We start from the raw sequence: 20,203 nt of genomic DNA, 5'->3' as shown, positions 1-20,203 counted from the left end.
CAAGAGATGACTGAATAAAACTGGGTACTTTTCATAATAAGCATGTATTTTGTATTCCGGTACTAGAACGCAGTTATATAATGTATTAACAAAATGCCTGTCATTATGATGGGCGGGGTATGTGGCACAGAGTTCTATACTGCAGTAGCCCCTAGAACAAGGGTGTCGAACTCATTTGTTATGAGGGCCAGATATGACATAAATGTCACTTGGTTGGGCTGGGCCATGCCTTGCCAGCCCAGATTGGGATGGGGGGAGGGTGGCTGGCTTGCGGGCCAGATAAGAGCTCTCAAGGGGCTGGATCCAGCCTGTGGGCCTTATGTTTGACACCCCTGCCCTAGAAGGTGTAGTATCATCTTCCATCCATGGAGTCCTGGCCATCCAGGGTCAGAGATGAACAGCAGATTTTCCCTTAGTGAATGACAACCATTCACCTATGTAAGAGAAAGTAAGAATCCAGTATTCTAGCCAATGAGGATCAAGCCTGTGTTTATCAGCATAGCCCATTGAGTTCTCTTTCTAGGGATGCATACAGATATTAAATATTGCAATACAGCAATAGTTTGTGCTTTAATTTTCCTGTGTGCACAAGGCAGTCAAGTTGCAAATGACTGGTATAGTGCAGTGATAGTACAATATCCAATCATGGGCGGATGCATACTAATCATACTAATTGGAATGTGACAGAATGTTCAGAAAATGTAACTTACAGATGAACTTTCAGTCTGTGTGTGAGACGGAAGATAGATCTCTTGGTGTTGACTCTAAAGCAGAGGTCTCCAACGTGCGGCCATAGCACCTGCCAGCACCTTTTCTGGCACCCACCAAGTGTTTTTAGGAAGTGGGTGAGGCCAGATAGGGCTTCTGCCCAGCAAGGGTTCTGATTGACTATTGGGAGATTTGATTGGCTGTGCAGATTTTTTAAAATGTTGCTTTGGCTTCAGCTGCTGCCACAGCACAAGGATCTGCACTGTGTTACTGAAGGTAAGCTGTGGCAATCATTTTGTTTCTGGCTCTGCCTCTTGCGGCAGCCATTTTGTTTCTGTGCCCACCATGTCCGAATTCCAAATGTTCCCGCAGACTCAGAAAGACTGGGGACCGCTGCTCTAAAACAAGCATAAGAGGCTTCAGATTTAACTGGAGTAGTATGCTAGGAGTTTAACCCTTTCCTGACACAACTTTTCTGATTTGAATTCTGTTCCCTGCTCCTTGAAACTGCTGTTCGCCCTGTAGGAGGGGGAAAAGTTAATAGTAGCTCAGCATAGAAAAAGTCAGTTACATCTGAAAAATAGTGTTGGAGGTCAAATTTGGAGCCTTCTTGGTTTCTTTAGATGAAAAATAAAAATTTGAAAAGATCAGGATTACTGATTTCCCAGGTCATTTTTAGGTTGGCCTCAAGTGTTGAAGCTCTTTTTGATAATTCATTGTTTTTATTCATTTTTTTCCTTCAAATTATTGTAATGATTTTAACTGCTCAGTATATATTAGGTAGGAAACAAATAGTACTAGAGTATGCTGGTCACCTAGACCAGGGGTCGGCAAACTCATTAGTCAAAATAGCCAAATATCAACAGTACAACGATTGAGATTTCTTTTGAGAGCCAAATTTCTTAAATTTAAACTATATAGGTAGGTACACTGTTTATTAACTTAATAAACTTTAATTAAAGTTTTAGGTCTTAATTAAACTATAGATACACTGAATAAAACTTGATATCATACTTAATAATGATCTTATTTATTGATAAAAATTAAATTGTAAGTCCCTGCCATTTCCCCCTTCCCGTCCGGAGTCCTCATCTGGAGGCCTGGTCTACCGCCATAAAAGCCTATTGGTAGACCTGGCTGAGTCCCATTGGGAAGCCAGGTCTACCCATTGGCTTTCTTGGCAGTAGACCTGGCCTCCGGAGGCCCATAGAAGCCAATTGGTAGACCTGGCCTCTGAAGGGGGACTTTTTCCCCTCTTCGGAGTCCAGGTCTACCGCCAAGAAAGCCAGTGGGTAGACATGGCCTCTGAGGAGGGAAAAAAGTAAGTAAGATATCCAAAAAATTAAACCATGACAATGACTGACAAACACTTAATGTGAACAATGTGAGCAAACTTCTAGATTCACAGACGCAGTAAACACATGAGAACATAAGAAAGGCTGTGCTGGATCAGACCAAGGCCCTTCAAGTCTAGCAGTCTGTTCCCACAGTGGCCAACCAGGTGCCTCCAGGAAGCCCACCAGCAAGACCAGTGCAGCATCATTGTCCTGCCTGCGTTCCATAGCACCTGATATAATAGGCCTGCTCCTCTGATCCTGGAGAGAATAGGCATGCATCGTGACTAGTATCCATTTTGATTAGTAGCCATGGATAGGCCTCTCCTCCATGAACAGGTCCACTCCCCTCTTAAAGCCCTCCAAGTTGGCAGCCATCACCACCTCCTGGGGCAGGGAGTCCCACCATTTAACCACGCGTTGTGTGAAGAAATACTTCCTTTTATCAGTTTTGAATCTCCCACCCTCCAGCTTCAGCAGACGACCCCGAGTTGTAGCATTACGTGTGTCCCGGGTTGGGGGCCCCACCCTGCGCCCCGGGGCTTTCCCGCCACCCTCCACTTACCAGACAAGCCCTTGCACTGGCTCCAAAGTGTGCCTCTTCCCAGCTTACAGGGACCCGCAGGCCCAGAAGACGACGGGGGAATGGAGTCGGCGCCGCAGAAGACGGGGCGCCGCGGCCCAGTGCCGCTGCCGGGGACCCGCCGCCAAAGGAAGGAAGCCCGCCCCGCCCAACAGCTGAAAGGCGGGCGGGCCTGGGCCAGGAACCGCCCAGCTGCCCGCACAGCAATCATGTGGCTAGAGGGGAAGGGAGGCTTTAGCCTCCCAACCATTGAGGGCAAGGGAAAGGGGGACCCGGCCATTCTCCACGGCGGGGGGGGGGGGGAGACAGCGCGCCCGCTCGCCTGCTCTCTCGCGCTCACTCGCGCTCTCTCAGGCGTGCCAGCTCTGCAGCCCGGCTGCCGGCACGAGCGGGCGCGAGAGCAGGGGCTCCGAACCAAGTTCGGAGAGCCGCACTCAAGGGGCCAAAGAGCCGCATGCGGCTCTCAAGCCGCAGTTTGCTGACCCCTGACCTAGACCATATTGATTAGAGTCATTATTTGATTTCTTAAATACAGCCTCTTTCAAAATTTAGTAAATGGGAAGCATGATGGGGCTATTTATTTATTTGTATCCCACCTTTCATCCCAATGGGAACACAAAGCGGCTTACATCATTCGCCTCTCCTCCATTTTATCCTCACAACAGCTCTGTGAGGTAGATTAAGCTGAGAGTGTGGGACTGGCCCAATGTAAGCTTCCATGGCATGAGTGGGATTCAAATCTGGATTTCCCAGATCCTAGTCTGACACTTTAACCACTACACCATGCTGGCTAAAGAAAACATTTATTCTCCATCTACGCACATCTTCCTAATTCAGTAACATAAAGTAAGACAAGTGTATTTATATTGACTCATTCTATGTAATGTTCACAGGGGAGTGGACATATTCATGGAGGAAAGGGGTATTCATGGCTATTAGTTAGAATGGATACTAGTCATGCTGCATACCTATTCTCTCTAGTATCAGAGGAGCATGCCTATTATATTGGGTGCGGTGGAACACAGGCAGGATGGTGCTGCTGCACTCGTCTTGTTTGTGGCTTCCTAGAGCAGGGGTAGGCAAACTACGGCTTGAGAGCCGCATGTGGCTCTTTGGCCCCTTGAGTGCAGCTCTGGGCTGCAGGATCGCGGCCGCCCACCTGAGAGAAGCCACCTTCCCAGGGCACGGTGGGGGCTGGCTTCCTTCGGCGGAGGATCGGGGCTGCACGTCGCGGCGGAGGAGAGCCTGGCATCCCTGCCCTGCCCTGGCCGGGCTCTGCGCGCACACAGAAGTCCCACAAATGTTTACGCCTTTCGCCAGCCCAGAGCCACTGCCGCACCTGGGGGGGGGCGGATCTTTGCCCGAGCACCGGGGAGAAGGAGGGGGCCCCCGATCCAGCACACACACCCCTTCCCCGCCTTCCTCACCTGTAAGCTCCAGCGTGTCCCCCTCGTGGCCTGCCCTTCCCTTCCGCCACTGGAGAACGCTAGTGAGAGGGGAGGGGGAGGACACCCCTCCTTCTTCCTCCTCCTCGGAGGCTGAGGGGCTGAGGAGGGGCGGACGTTAGGCCGGCCAGGGAGGGAAGGAAGGAAAGAGCCCAGGTGGCGGCAAGGAGGAGGAGGAGGCCGAGAGGCGAGCGTGGGAGGCCGAGGCAGCCGGGATGCGCCAGGTCGGCCGCTGAGAAGTCAGTGGGGGTCGGGGAGATGCAAGGCCATTGTTCACATTAAGTGTTTGTCAGTCATTGTCATGATTTAATTTTATGGATATCTTACTTACAATCTAATTTTTATCAATAAATAAGATCATTATTAAGTATGATATCAAGTTTTATTCAGTGTACCTATAGTTTAATTAAGACTTAAAACTTTAATTAAAGTTTATTAAGTTAATAAACAGTGTACCTGCCTATATAGTTTAGGTTTAAGAAATTTGGCTCTCAAAAGAAATCTCAATCGTTGTACTGTTGATATTTGGCTCTTTTGACTAATGAGTTTGCCAACCCCTGTCCTAGAGGCACCTGGTTGGCCACTGTGTGAACAGACTGCTGGACTTGATGGGCCTTGGTCTGATCCAGCAGGGCCTTATGTTCTTATGTCTGGGTCATATTAATATTTTTAAAACTCTGGTAAATTAAAGCATAAATACTGGTTTTTTGCAAAGCACTCCACAAAGCAAAGGTAACTCCTTTTTATTTAACTAAATGGCTGAAGTTTATTCAAAACCACTCTCCTCTCCATGAGCACCGTGAGCTGAAGCAAGCTGCTCTCAGCCCAAGGGCCCACCTCACCTGGAATATGTCATTAGTAATTCTGATCTACAGGATTGTTGAAGGGAATATGTGAAAGGAGTATGTGAAAAGCCTTAAAAATTGTGGGAATGTTATAATCTGAAATATTTGTATTCTTTATTATACATGTATATATTATTTTATTGTAATAATTTAATGTATTATTTCAAATCTTTCCTATGCTAACAGTCAGATCAGGAGGAAGACGGTGATCTCAAGGCACAGGTGGGTGTGTATATGAGTGGAGGCAGGGCTAACTAGTGGTACCTGCAGTAGTTTCTTCTTCTCAGTTTGACATTTACCAATTCTGCCTACTACACCATTCTTGTATCCTTTTAATATTGTCGCCCTTACTTTTCCCTTTCTCTCTCACTTTTTCAGAGTAGTCTGATTAAGCGCATAAAGGGTGAAAATGTGTATGTCAAACATAGTAATCTTATGTTAGAGGTTGGTATTGGTATATACCAGTGCATGTACTGTATATGTGTTTGATTATAGTGGTTAAGCTGTGAATCTACACTATGATGCATGATGTATTCTCACTTGCTAATTAATTAAACAGCTGTTTCTCTTCTGAAGACTTTCCGTTACACTGTCTTTTAGGACTCTTTGTGTGTATGCCTAGATTTTTTAAAAAGTCTTTTGTAGGTAGAATCTAGAATGTTTGTGGAATATGACAGTCCTTTAGAACATTTGATGCTCGCAGAAATGAGGACCCCTTTACACATTGCATTTTTAAAGTGTACCCATCAAATATTTTTACACATAAAAGCAAAAAAAATATAATTTGTGAATGCAGTGAATGAGTTTGAAAATATATATATTATACAGGTGTACTCACCAGGGAACTGGGTATTTTCCTCATAAGAGTACATTAAGTGGTAAACACTGGTATGCTACCATGTTCTGTGTGAAGCGGGCCTAAGATTTTCTCTGTAGCTATCTTTCAAAAATACCACAGTTTCACAAGTGTGTTGTGTTAGTGCTGTGAGACCTAATCCCTCCAAGGCTTTCCACCCTGTTTTTTGCCGACTAATTTACATGGTTTGATTCCCTCCCCCCAATATTTTTTTTCAGTTTTCATAAACTAAGTTACAAAATGTTGCATTTCCCCTTACCCCCCAGGAACTGGATAAAAACCAAGAAGACCTGATGAAACATCAGACAAATATAAGTGAGCTGAAACGGACATTCTTGGAAACCTCCACAGATATCTCAGGGACCAATGAATGGGAAAAGAGGCTTTCTACGTCACCAGTCCGGCTTGCTGCAAGACAAGAGGAAGCTCCTATGATAGAACCACTTGTGCCTGAAGAAGTGAGTGGCTGTCAATGCCACACTAAAATGTTACACTCTTCTAATCCCATTGACTTCAACAAGGGGTGTAACTCTGCTTGGAGTGACACTGTGGCCATTTATTCATGGTCAATTTTGATGCTCACTCAGAGCTCTTTTTTAAAATGCGACTTTAAAAATGCCTATTCACGGTCCCGACGCAAAAGGAGAAATTCCACACACACCCTCGCCTGCTCCTTTGTTCCTGTTTGCATAGCCATTCGCATGTGCACAGCTAACGTGCCACTGTCGTTTTGCATGGTTCCTTCAGGGCATTCTTCACGGCAGCGGCGGAGCAAACACAAAAGATTGCATTATAGGGGCTCTTTAGTAATGCGAAGCAGGTATGCGCTGGCTTCGCAGTTACTTCCGGAATGACTGTTCAGCGTGGGGGGAAAAATATGCGGGGCAATTCAGCCTGGAACGTGCTGCTAATTACCATGCAAAAATGGCCTGTGACTTCCTGTTTTTCAGCTTCAGTGCCCCAACAAACTTTCAATAGGTGTTAACTACTTCTAATTATTTATCAGAAAGGATAGCTTAGGGTGAAAAAGGGTCAGGATATGTCAAATCTATGATAGAGTTTATTAGTAGGAATAAATAACAAAAGAATTGCTTACTGTATCTTTCTGCCTAACTTAACTACAAGTGTGATGAGACAAAATTGGGTACAGAGCAGTCAGTTAGGGGGTTCATCGTCGTGGTACTTGTGCAGTCCTATATGCGTACCACGCATGCACAGGCCTGCCATAGAAAGGATTTTTGAAGCTCAAAATACTCCTTCCCCTGCCCCACATGGTTTCCTGCTTTTTCCAGTTTGGCATAGTGTTAGAGAGTCAGACTGAGATCAAGGAATCCTTGTTCAAGTCCCCAGTTGCCTATGATGCTCTCCAGATGACCTTGAGCTAATCATTCTGTCACAGCTGACCCACCACCTCATAGGATTGTAAAGATAAAAATGGAAAAGAGGACAGTGTATGCCACCCCAGGCTCCTTGGAGGTATGGCAGGATAAGACTCAGAAGATAATAAATGAGATATTGTGGTATTTCACCTTGTTATCGGGTTACAAGGCATTGGGATTTTGGGGTATTTCAGCTTGTTACAAGATTTGCCAAGGTAATTAACAACTGGTATAAATTACCTACAGAATTCTCTAGTATATATGCCAAGGAATCTTAAGGAAGTCTGGCTTACAGTCCCATCCAGTGCAGAGTTATATAAGCCCTTATAAATCAATTAACCCAAACCTAATTTTGCATAGGGCCAGGCTGCCAAGGACATCTCAGTTGCAGTTTTAGTGGCTGTTTAGCTGTTGTCTGGAAGTCATATTTCTGTTGTCTTGTTCATTTCTTCCCAGTACAAAAGCTTAGTAATTTGTGTTCTTCCTAAGTATTGGAGACACACTGGGGGGTGGGGATTTCCATTTTGTAAATTACACTATATATATATATATATATTCCCTACTTCCTCTTATTCATTAGACCAAAGAAGAAAGAGAAAAATCTGAAAAACGTATATTTTTGCAGACGGAGAACACTACGTACCTTGATTCTCAGGTAAAAAAATACTCAGATTCTTATGATACAAAACTAATTTTGTGACAGTGATTTGCTTACTCATTGGTGAACAGGATTATGGGGAGAAATGTTTCGAGAAAATAATAATGTAAAATGGTCTTCAAGATCCCTTTGAGACTTATTCTCTAGAGCCTTAGCGGGTGGAGCTTAGAATCTTTTGAGGTGATGTCTGGGTATGCATGCATTTATATACTAAATACCCCTTGCAAACAATATGTTAAGTAATATAGTGTTTAAAATCCCTCTTATCTGTTTCACACATTAAAGCAAATAGCAGGTTTCCCAGTACATCCATACACATTAGAAAGTCCCTTGCCGTATATGCCTATAAGTCCACAGCCCTTTCGCCCTGAAAACGCCCCCCTGAGTGGCAGCAGGGCTGTGCCACCTTTTTGGATGGCGCAGCCTCGCTGTTCCCTATGGGGCATTTTCCCTGTTTTTCTTTATTTTTCTTTTATAAACTTTTTTTGTGTCGCTGTGGTGGTGGCGCGGCTTCCCTGCTCTCGGCCATTGCGGATCTACCCCTCCCCCTTCAGGATCATGCTTGAATTCTTACAAAGTTTCCCATGAAGCTGTAAGAGGGATATTTTACTGGCAGTAGGATCACTTCTCATCAGACTAATAAGCAGAAAACTGTAATGGGCACAGAGTATACATTTTAATTAAAATCACATCTGTTTCTCTCTCTCTCTGAAATATGAGTTTGACACTTTATAATATTTGCACAACAGTTAAGCATGTTTATTTAGAAACAAAAATGATTGATATGATTGTGAGTAAAGTATGCTTGGAATTGAATCCTTGGATTATAATGTACCAGATGGCTAATTGTAAATTAAGTTGTGTCCCCATAAAATTGGTATAAATATTCAATGTTTTCCCGGAAGCCAGTGATATGTTAAGAAAATTACTGAGACAAAGTGATTTTCTTCTGTTAACGTTTATTTGGGACTTTGGTTTCTACAAATTTCAGTCTGTAAATTGTCTATAGGCTTTTGAAACCTATACAAGGTTAGAATTCACAAAATTTATATTCTCAGCATGGTACCACAAATGTCCTAAAAAGGTATTATATTTCACTTTCCTTTCCTAATGCAGAGATAAACATTTAGCTGTTCTAATTTAGCTTTTATATTTCAAATATAGGGCACTGAGGATTGGGTTATTGTAGACAAAGTACCCACTGAGGTAGTTGATGGTGAATCGAAAACCATCGTGACATACAAAGTAATGACTGTGAGCAGTAAAACTGGTGACATCCCAGCCAAGCTTTTAAAACCCACAACCACTGATATGCAGACCTTTGAGGACTTGGAAGGTGAATTGCAGTGGACAGATGAGAATAAGCAGAAAATGTACACCTTAGGAAAATCGTACGATACTGTCTCTGGGAAAATTGTAACCATGACCTCTAAAATAAAAGAGGGAGAAAAAGGTGTGCCATCGTCACTCGAAGCGTTACAAAAAATGGAAATGGCTGCGCCAGAATCTGTGAAAATCATTCCTGTAGTAGCAGAGTACGAAATTCTAGAACCAATCACAGATGGAGATTCCAGAAGGTTATCTGATGCAAAAAGAAGGGTGTCGGAATCATTAACTCCCATTAAAGAGGCTGATTCCCGGCTGCAGAGTCCCGAAGAGGAGAGTTTGAAGAAGATAGAGAAAATGGATCAGGATTTGCGGCTGCGTGGTACGGTGGGGAGCGTGCAGATGGCCAGAGCTGAAAAACCTCTTGACAGTGAAAGACTAAAAGGAGACCCATTTGGTCGGAAAGAGAAGAGTATATCAGAATGGAAATATTCCAGAGAGCCGCCCTTTACCATTGCTACTGCTCACTATGTTACCGAATCATCCGCATCAAGAGTAGTGGTAACATGCAACTTTGCCACAGTTTAAAGATAAAAGCATGACTTCTTTAGGCAATATGCTCACTACCCTGCCTTTTGGTCCTTATGCTGCTTGGCTTTATGTTGACAACAGCCAACCCAGCTTCTTATTATTTCCTCATGGTTTGTCAATTAACACAATACAAAGCAGGCATTTTCAGGCTTTTAAACTTTTAAAAATCAATGTTACTGAAATGTAATATATTGCTATGGCTTCTTTTGAAGGGGGAAAATGCTTCACAAGACCAGTAAAGTTCTGGTGCTAACTATTTTGCTTTTTAGATTACTGCTTATAGTCATTACAGATTTGTGCTCATTTATTTTCCCATTGTTTTCCTCTCTGTATCCCTGCCACTTTTCCTTCTCTCCTTCGTCTTTGTCTCTACTTTTGCCAATTAACATAACCTGTGTATGTCTGTTTGCTTCTCTTTGTGTGTGTGACTCTACATTTCTCTATTTAGACAAAACAACTCTCCAGTGAAAAAACTTTGGATGGTTCAGATATCTTCACTTTAATAGAATCTGCAAGAAAGCCAACTGAGTTCATAGGAGGGGTTACATCTACTTCACCTAGCTGGGCTCAGGTGGCCACTTGATTCCATCTTTAGATGTTAATTTGGGTCTGTGCTCTTTGGAGGGAGGGGAATGTTCCTTATATTTTTTTGCATGTAAGTGTGTGACCTCACTTATGTGCTTAAGTTTTCTAAGAACCTGCATGTTGGGAAAGCCTTCTCTCCTCTTATGCTTGAATCACATATAAAAACCGCAGAGGAAAATCTGTATTTTGTTTATTTGTTTTGCTTGGTTTTAGCCATTATGTTTGAGGGAAAATGCCTCCAGTTGCTGCAAGCAAGATCTCTAGGCTTTGATGACCACAAATGGGGAGTCCAGTAATATCTCCAGTTCAGCCCTGTTAGGCTAGGAGACAGGAGGTCGTGGACTTCACTTTTCACTTGGGTTAAAGACAGGACTTAGATAAACAGCAGGAGGTCTCTACTTGCCAATGAGCCAGGATGGCAGGCAGTGTGCATGGGCTCAACCGGCCAGCTCTTCCACGGAAAACTGCATAGGGGCCAGTCTCAACATTTACCCTTCCTCCCTCCTTAAAGCATGTGCTGCTATCTCAATGCTCTGTAAGTACAGGGATGGCACAGGGGAGTCCTTTAACTCATCTCTCAGGGGAAATTGCTCAGCAAAATCTTTTGGGTTAAAGACCTTGGCAGGCTTTAGGGGAGCTGACCCAACTATCTCCCCATACCACCCTGACTGCCATAAAAATGCAGAAAGCATGAAGACGTTGAAAAGGAAGAGCCATTCCCATTTCTGCTCTAGCACGGGTGTAGGGAAGAGGCCTTACAGGACAGAGGCCAGTGCTGTTTCCTACCCTCTTCTTCCCCTCACAATAAGAAAAGAAAATATGCAATCCTCTCTTTTTCAAGAAAATATCCTCAACTTCAGGAGGAATAGATTGCATAACCCCTCAATGACCACAAGTCACTGGTGTCCAATCACTTCACTAAGTGAAGGAAGGGCCTCTGGAAACCCCTTCTCAAGCTTGCTCCCTCCCCCTGGTAATTTTTTCCAAAACTGCTTCCAAAAGTCATTAGAGTTCTTGAATTCTCAAATGAGAGGCTTCCCCCTCCCATCAGCCTGTGGGTTCCTACATGTTTTTCCTCAGATGGGAACCACACCTCTTGTTCTGCTGTTCCATCAGTCTTTGATTATGTAGTACAAGTGGTACAGGACACCCCTCCTAGGGCAGAGTCCACACACCAACTGATTTCACAGTTTTACTCACTAATTCCTGAGATCTCAGAGTACTTCAGAACACTTTACGCAGATTCCCCAATAGCAGATCTGATTTCCAATTCAGTCTTCTTGGAGGAATTGGATTTGACTATCAAAAAAATATAGAAGCATCTTCTGCAGCACTAAGAGCATCTACAGCTCACTCTCTGTCTGCTAGGGCCGTATATGTGGGCTAGTTATCTTTTCTTTAGTGGATAACAATATTCCACAAGAATCAAAGGGCAAGCTGAAGAAAGGTTTCCCTGGCAGCAGCCATCACTTGTGGATGCATCCCTTGTATACCATCTAACTATCAGCAAGATCTAGGATGTCAAAGGTTGCTGCTGCCTGCAACAATACAGAGCTTTGCCATTTGGAAGTGGACCCAGCATTCCAATCATGCTTTGCTGCTTTTTCCAGACAAAAGTATTAAACTCTTTGGGGACTCACTATATTCCTTCCTGGTAAAAAAAACAACAAAAAAAAACCCGAAAGACCAAAAGACCGGAAAAAAAAACTTTGCCTACCAGAATAAAAGAGAAAAAATTCGTGCAAAAAAAAAACCTGAATCCTTTTGAGAGCTCAGTTTTACCTCTAAATCCAGGAATTACCAGAACTTCATAAAGAAGTTGCAAAGATCTAAACTCTGCAGAAGAAGCCTGGCCATGATATAACAAGTCTTCCCATCCAGCCACTTGCTTTTGTTCTAAGTTTTCAATTCTCCCAAGCAGTCCTGAAGGCAAAGATGGTCCCTGACTAACCATTTAACTTAAATTCAGGGTTAGCTTCTATAAGTGGTTAAAATAAAATAAATGGACATTCAGAGACTGAAGTGACCACATCTGAGCTACAGTTTAAAATTCTGTCCATAAGTAGGCTAGTAATTCTTTTTTCAAGCTGGTTGCTTTTGTGACTGGCTTTGCCTGCCATTTTGCTTCTTGAAACATATTAAGCAGCTCCCAGAAGCCTGAAGTCTACCCTCCCCTGCTTCTGCAGCAAACAGGACTCTCCCATCCATCTATGGGACAGTCATGAGCATATATCAGTTTGCTTGTCACTGCTGTATCGTTTTGGTTTTTTAAAAAAAAAAAATCCTCCCAGGCAGCATTTGGCAGAAAGGTTTCGCAAAACATCTTTACTGTTTGAAGTATGTTCCCACCCTGGGAGTGAACTGCTTTGCTACATCCCAGAGTTCAGACTGCCCCATCCCTAAACCACTGTAGAAAAGAAAATTTGTTCACTTAACGTGAATTTCCATTTTCTGAAGTTCCAGAGTAGTTCAGTCTCCCCCTCCCCCCTGCGTTAAAGTTATGCAGTATTCTGCCGGCTCGACAGGAGAGGCTCCACAGATCCTAGCATAATTATGTCCTGTGGGTTGTCTTCTTCTCTTTACAGTTTTTTTTAACTTCTTTTCTATGTTTGCTGTCTTCATGGATGTTGGAGTGTGTTTTCTTAATGTTTAAAGTGTATAGCGGAGGCTTTTTCAAGAGATGGTCTGGGAGCATTGCGGGAAGCCCCTCGTATTGGGGTCACCAAAGCCTAGCGACCCTGTCTGCAACAGTGGGAGGCACTTTACCCCAGAGGACAGACCGCCCCGTCCTGAAACCACTGAGAATGAAATCTGACAGTAAGTGGATTTTTCTCCCCCTTTCCCCCCGCAGAAAACACAAGCAAAGGCCGATCAGGAGGTATGTCCTGGTGAAAAGAAGACGGAGGAGCAACAGCAAGAGGAGACCATGGTGAAGGTTGTGCAGGAAACTGTATTGGTCGAGGAGAAACATGTGATAAATGTGCATGCAAGTGGGGATGCTGCTCATTTGGCTGGCGTTCAGCTGGATGCTCCAGCGCAGGCAATGCCTCATGTGGCTTCTGGCACCCAAGGGAAGGAGGGCTGTGCTGTGACTGAGGGGGCTAAAGTGGAAACGGGGCAGGAGGCTGAGCAAGCGGTAACCAGACAGGAAGAAACGGCCACTGTTTCTCATGATCAAGAGGAGGAGCAGAGTGCAGCAGCCCTGGTTCTGGATGCACTGGAAAGAAAACCTCTTTTTGAGGTAACTAACAACTTCTAATTAGTCAGTTCTACAAAAAGCATAAATAGATGCATTTCTTTTTACATTGAATTCATTAATGAAGTGTTGAGTATGTGTTAGACGATTGTTGCTGTTTAGTGAGCAGTTTGGAGAGCCAGCGTGGTGTAGTGGTTAAGAGCGGTGGTTTAGAGCGGTGGAGTCTGACCTGAAGAACCGGGTTTGATTCCCCACTCCTCCACATGAGCGGTGGAGGCTAATCTGGTGAACCGGCTTGGTTTCCCCACTCCTACACACGAAGCCAGCTGGGTGACCTTGGGCAAGTCACGCTCTCTCCGCCTCACCTACCTCACAGGGTGTCTGTTGTGGGGAGGGGAAGGGAAGGTGATTGTAAGCCGGTTTGAGTCTCCCTTAAGTGGTAGAGAAAGTTGGCATATAAAAACCAGTTCTTCTTCTTGTTTCTCCTCTTAGGATAGGGCTGCCATTGTTTCTTCCATGGATGGCTTCCACAAAGAAAAGCTGTGTTTAGACTATAAAATATGATTACACTATAACATATTAAAGTTGTACATGTATTTATTTCTCTGCATATTCATGAAGTGATATACATGTGACAACATATATGTTGCATAGAAGCGGATTTCCTACATGGATATCAGGGATCTTTGTAGGAAATATCGCATATGAAGCAGTCCATATTTCCTGCCTTGCATGGCTGATCTTGATGCTTACTGCTGGTTTCTGTTTGTTTTGTTTTTGAGTTCCGGCAGGACATCTTGTCATTTGCCAAAAGGAATGTGTGCTGCTGAGCATCAGTGCTTTACCATGCTAAATATTGTGACAAATCTTACCAGGAACACAGGACTTCAGTGGGCTGTTCTACAGAAAAATTAAGATATTTTGATCTCCCTTATCTAGGCAATAAGCTTCCCCCCTACACTTCTCATGCCTGGGAATAGTTTTCTCTACTATACAGAGTTCCAGCTGATTAATAAAAACTTTCCTCTAATTGGCATAGATATGATTTTAACCTGCTTTTGATCATATTGAAGAAAATAAACTTATATGAACCTGGGCAATTACAAAACAAAAATTAAGCTAAAAAACCACATGGCCCACTCCTTTTTAAAGATGTTCTACATTAAATACAGTCCTGGTTTAGATATAAACATTGCTGTAAAGTGCTTGTGATACATATTGATCGTTTTGTCTTACAATGGAGATCTTTGTTTTCAACATATGCAGTAACAGAGTTTATTCGTTCTCTATTTTATTCCAAATTATTTCAGAACTCCGTAACTTTTAATATACCCTGAAATTACCTTTTTTCATTACAACAGTCACCAATTGTGAAGACTGAAACAATTAGTTTTGGAAGTGTTTCTTCAGGTGGGGAGAAAGTGGAAATTTCTATGAAGGAAGTGCCCATCGTTCATACTGAAACAAAAACTATTACATATGAGTCATCTGAGGTAAGCATTTTTTATTTTGTTGGACCTAACAGAATGTAGACAGGTGCTGTGAAGATGAATGACACTTAGTGCTGTGACTAATATAACCAATTCCCAAGAATTGCATTGAATCCAGGCCCAGGAGCCTTCCAATACAGTTTTGCTCTTAGCTTCTTGAAACTTCCTAGCCATCTTTACTTTTTATGAGTAACACTCATCATACAGATAATACTGAAATGGAGATGTAAAAATGCAGTCTATTAGAAAAAGTCAAGTAAAATATTTTTCTCCAGTTCTCATTACGTCAAACGTTTAGCATCAGGATTTTTCAAGTGCCGAATCCAGTTTTTCTAAGGGCAGAACTAGACACCATCCAGAACAGCTTGTGCCTATTGCCATATTAGATTTACTACCATCAACAGGACTTCCATTTTGCCTGATTTAATTTTTAGTTAGTTTGTGCTAAATCCCTTGACTGCTTCCAGACATTAGTTTACCATTTTCACTGTATTCCTGGAAATGGAAAGGAAAAAAATGTTCGGTGGCATCATCATGTTAGTAGCCTTTAACTAAAATATCTGGATGATCACTCTCCGTGGCTTTATATGGGTGTCAAATAGCATGGGGGACAAGATGGAACCTTGTGGCACCCCAGAGGCCAGTGGGCAGGACAGGAGTCCTTAAGTACACCCTGTCACTATAAACTACCCTTCCAGAAGGCTAAAAACCAACAATAAAACAGTGTTTCCAAGGCATATCTAAGCCATGACTGATGGTATCAAAAGACACTGAACTATAGATAAGTATATTTCAAATCTTTAAGATATTTATCATTACATAGGATTTTTGTTCATTTGTTTTCCCTAGGCAGATCCTTGTGCCGATTCAGATCCCGGAGTTCTGATGAGCGCACAGACCATCACATCTGAAACTACCAGTACTACAACTACTACACACATCACCAAAGTAAGTTCCTGAGAAGTCTGTACCCCAAACAAGTTTGACTTTGATGAAATGGATAAAAATGTGGGAAACTGAAGGCCAAATCAGATAAAATGGAAGAAAATCTTTTGTTGTTGTTGTCTGTACTAGCTGTTGAGCCTTTGATTTGGACTGAGGGGAGGGGGTACATTTCTGTCTCTCTGCTGCTTTCCTGGCCTCAGATGGCCCCATAATGCTGTTATTTGCCCCTTTGCCTGAATATTTTTTCAATAATACAAAATTCAGCTCCACTTGAAGTTGGAAAAAAGATCCTGCAGGAAATTCTTCACCTTCCCCCATATTGTGGTCCCAGTCCAATTTAAGGCCTCCTACAACTGCTATTTACCAAAAACTACAATAAACTTACATTGGAGATTCAAGCTTGAATCTACAGCATCTTGTCTCGTGGCTCTGAACCAAGGAAACCAGACCCCTCAGAGTCTCATTTAGCCAAGTAAACATTATATGTAGATTCTGTGGCACTTGCCTGAGTTACTGTACAGACCATCTAAATTATTTGCAGTTACCAACTCTGGAAATAGGCAAGCAGGAGTCCACAAATATGGTTCAGAGCGGCAACTAGATATTTAATGCCCATGATCAAGGAAATTTCGCAAGAGTAAGACATTTGTTAAACACTGCTACCCAGGAAAATGGTGTGTGCCTTCTTATCAAAACAGTGGGAGAGGATGATGGTCTGGTAGAGCTTGATACATACAATGCATCCAACTCATCTTCCTATATACATTCCTACAAACACTAGGCAGTGGTTGCCAAAGCTGTCCGCTTATTTTGCTGGATATTTTGCTGGGACCAAAAGTTAAGTGCCAGTGTTTGTTAGTCTTTGTTTATTCCCTCTAGACAGTGAAAGGAGGCATATCAGAGACAAGAATTGAAAAACGAATAGTCATCACAGGAGATGCAGACATTGACCACGATCAGGTATAGTATATAAGCAATAAATTATCCCCAAGTTAGTCTGCCATGTTCTAACTATAAATATGAGGACAGTGTTCGTATTGGCATGCCTTTAAAAATGGATTAGCCTTTAGATCAAAGATGATATTCCTGTTTTGAATCACTTCCAGCTCATTTGTAAACTGTGTAATTTATCATGAAATCTCTCTTCACCTTGCTACTGATCATGCATGTTCCACCTCCTTCTTGTTTTTGCCCTTCTGTGGTTTCCTTGGGCTAGGCGCTGGCTCAGGCAATTAAAGAGGCCAAAGAGCAGCACCCTGACATGTCAGTGACCAAAGTAGTGGTACATAAAGAGACAGAAATCACACCAGAAGATGGGGAGGATTGACCACAGGTAAGAGGCTGAGATGTTTCCCAGACACTCGCTGGGCTGGCATGTGACAAAGGCATTTCTTCTTTTGTAATTCAACTCTAACCCCCTCTATTTATTCTGTCTGGCATTTGTACTACATTTTATGGAAACAGTGATTCTGAAATTTACTGTACTTTCATGGGACCATCATTTCCCCCCCTCTTTGAAACAATGCCAGTTAGAGAAATAGAATAAACCCATTTGCTTGTTTGTGTCTGCTTGCTAGTTGCTATGCATTTTCCATTGGATTGTGGAATGCTGCTAAATAGTTTCTAAAGACAGCTTACACGTATGACTTGCAGGAAAGCGGGAAAAATTTTTTAACTGTAAATACTTGTGTCTTTGGTAATGACTTCAGCCTATCACCGTATGGACAAAAGTATTAGAATTATAGGCTTTTACTGCTACATTGTTCAGGTATGGTTGAAGCACTTTTAAGTGTTGTCTTAGTTAACTTCGTAATAAGCACGGATCTACATATCTTTGTCTCCTTGTTTTTATATGGCTAGTACTATGCATTATTTCTTGCGGGCAGTCAATACAGCTTTCCTTGTCTGCTGTTCTTCAACAAAGGCATGCTGACAACCTCTAGCTAAACAGGCATCTTGACAGTATTGCAATTATTATATGCATGTGCTAGAATACATTGTGCATACTAACATGCTATGCAAGAATCCTCAATACTAGCTTCTGTAGGTGGCTTTGAATGTTGTGTGCAAAAAGGGATTTTTTCCTGCTTTGCGGGAACTGACAGCAACAGTTTCAAGCAGTGTGCGTCCCAAATATCGAAAAGAGTCATATATTCCCATATGGAATATCAGTAATCACCAATGGATTTTGAATACCTTCTTAATAGATTTACAGGCTGCAACCTTCAAGTGTGGATAAAATAAAGGATAAAAAAATTCTGAGGTGGGATATTCCCAATAGATCAGACAAATAAAACATTTCATTGGTGGGTCTCCTTGCAAAGAACTGGGTATAAAAAAAATATGTATTGTAAGCACCACCACACTTCTTAACAATTGTTTGGATGAATAAATAATTAATATAAGCAGCTGTAATATACTGAGTCAAACCATTGGTCCATCTGGTCAAGTAGAATCTACTCTGCTGTACAATGGGTCTATATGGTTTTATGGGGGGGGGGGGGAATCTTTCCAGCTCATGTAGGGGATTGAATCTGGAATGTTCTGCATGCAAAGCATGTGCCACATTACTGAGCTATAAGAAACTAAAACCGATTACTCCTTTTTGCTGCAGTTTCAAAGCCTGACTAGATATTTTGTTTACTCAGCTTTCCCCCAAGAACTTAGTGCAATTTTTCCATATGAAAGACAGGTGATCCCTGTCTTCACCAGGCTCAGAAACCTATGAAATTTGTCCCAGCATAATTTTATGGAATTGTTGCATATTGCTTTAAAAAACTGAATGCCTGAATTGTATGCCTGAGACAATTCTACTAGAAGTCATTCATACTTCGTACTAACCTTTCAGTCAGCCCTGCTGTAAAGAGTTAATTCTACTAGACTCGGAGAGCTATAATACTGCTTGTAGCACAGTCATTTCCTACTATGATTTGTTATAGATTATTTCATTGAATTTAACTACATTTTCTCTACTGCAGGAATAACGTAGCTTTCATATGAATTCAGTCATGTACGCCATTGGGAATAACAGAACCAACATGGAGTCTTGGTTCTCCCCAGCAGGCTTACATCTCTCCAGAGAAAATTTCAGTGTGGAAGAACTGATCTTGATTGCTACTAAAGACACTGGCAGAAATATTGTCCCATTTACAGCAATCTGAATCACCATTAGTAACCCAATATTGCATGAAGCAGCAAACAAATTACAAAAAAGGCAGCATTTTAATTTTCCAAAACTAAGTTTCCATCTATACCTGCACGTTCATCACCAGTATAAAACAGCGATCTCATGTTACACATAAAACAGCCAATGCCTTCACAGATTATTGGAAGTATAAACAGATCACATTTTCTTAGGTGGCAAAACTTTTGTTTAGGGTAAATGAAGATTACCCTATAACGCTAAAAGCTGTATAGGTACTGTGTATAATGTTTTATCACCTTAGATGTGCCAATAACACAGTTTATTCAGTAAACACTTTGAATCATATACTTATGTCATCTGGTTTTGTTATTGTCTAATAAACAATGATCAATCTCTAACGTTGTTTAAATGGTTACAAGATGTGCTTTGTTTACCTGGTTTTAAACCTCTAATAGGTATCAATAATTTTAGATTATTCAAAGTTTAAAGTTAGAAATCTTCCACCCTTCACAAATTCTTATCCTATAAATTGTTGTGATTATTTTAAAGTGTATGCGTTCATTAGCATTACAGCATTATTACTCTGAAATCTTGATTTAAAAAAAAAATATTTCCCTTTCGTTCTCAGAGAAAATGTTTCTTTTCAGAGTGTGGTTGCATTTTCCTATCTAGGACAGAGTTAAGCCTTAAACTGTACAGAACACCTACTGAAAAATTCTTTGGTATTTGGTTTTCACATCCATTTAAGGGATACTATCTTCATTACACTGTCAGTCACATCACAACACATGGTGAATGTATGTTTCTGCATAGTGAAATAAAAGTGGTAAATGCATCCAAATTTGTATTGGTCTATGTCTAAGAACATGTTTTCTGTATTCAAAACTTCAAATACCATTTGTATGATGTAAAGGACATTTTAATGTGCATAACGTATGTTCTTCCACCGTGCCACACTGTATTTATACAGGTACACATAGAAAAGCAGAGGCCTAAAAAAATAGTGTAAACAAACTACTTCTGTACAATTGTGTACATAGGACAGAAGCCCTCAAACTTCTATATTATATAGCTGTGTAATGTGCTTCACATAAATTAAATGAAGAGTATAATCAGC

The 20,203-nt window shown here is 42.0% G+C and overlaps 1 protein-coding gene across 1 annotated transcript in view; it reads left to right on the top strand.

The window, feature by feature from the left end:
- EPB41L3 (erythrocyte membrane protein band 4.1 like 3) overlaps nt 1-19,927 on the top strand; it is a 106,090-nt gene extending 86,163 nt beyond the window's left edge. The window contains exons 14-25 of the mRNA XM_056854824.1: nt 5,102-5,137; nt 5,294-5,359; nt 6,038-6,229; nt 7,731-7,805; nt 8,973-9,695; nt 10,174-10,296; nt 13,162-13,551; nt 14,868-14,999; nt 15,846-15,944; nt 16,821-16,901; nt 17,158-17,274; nt 18,920-19,927. Coding sequence (XP_056710802.1) covers nt 5,102-5,137; nt 5,294-5,359; nt 6,038-6,229; nt 7,731-7,805; nt 8,973-9,695; nt 10,174-10,296; nt 13,162-13,551; nt 14,868-14,999; nt 15,846-15,944; nt 16,821-16,901; nt 17,158-17,268 — 2,028 coding nt within the window. The 3' untranslated portion in view covers nt 17,269-17,274; nt 18,920-19,927. The remainder of the gene's footprint in view (nt 1-5,101; nt 5,138-5,293; nt 5,360-6,037; nt 6,230-7,730; nt 7,806-8,972; nt 9,696-10,173; nt 10,297-13,161; nt 13,552-14,867; nt 15,000-15,845; nt 15,945-16,820; nt 16,902-17,157; nt 17,275-18,919) is intronic.
- The last annotated feature ends 276 nt before the right edge of the window (nt 19,928-20,203 follow it).

The sequence above is a fragment of the Euleptes europaea genome, chromosome 8 (genome assembly GCF_029931775.1).
Source record: "Euleptes europaea isolate rEulEur1 chromosome 8, rEulEur1.hap1, whole genome shotgun sequence".
In the NCBI taxonomy this organism is placed as follows: Eukaryota; Metazoa; Chordata; class Lepidosauria; order Squamata; family Sphaerodactylidae; genus Euleptes; species Euleptes europaea.
The sequence above is the reverse complement of the archived record's forward strand: the minus strand, read 5'-3'. Positions and strand labels throughout refer to the sequence as shown.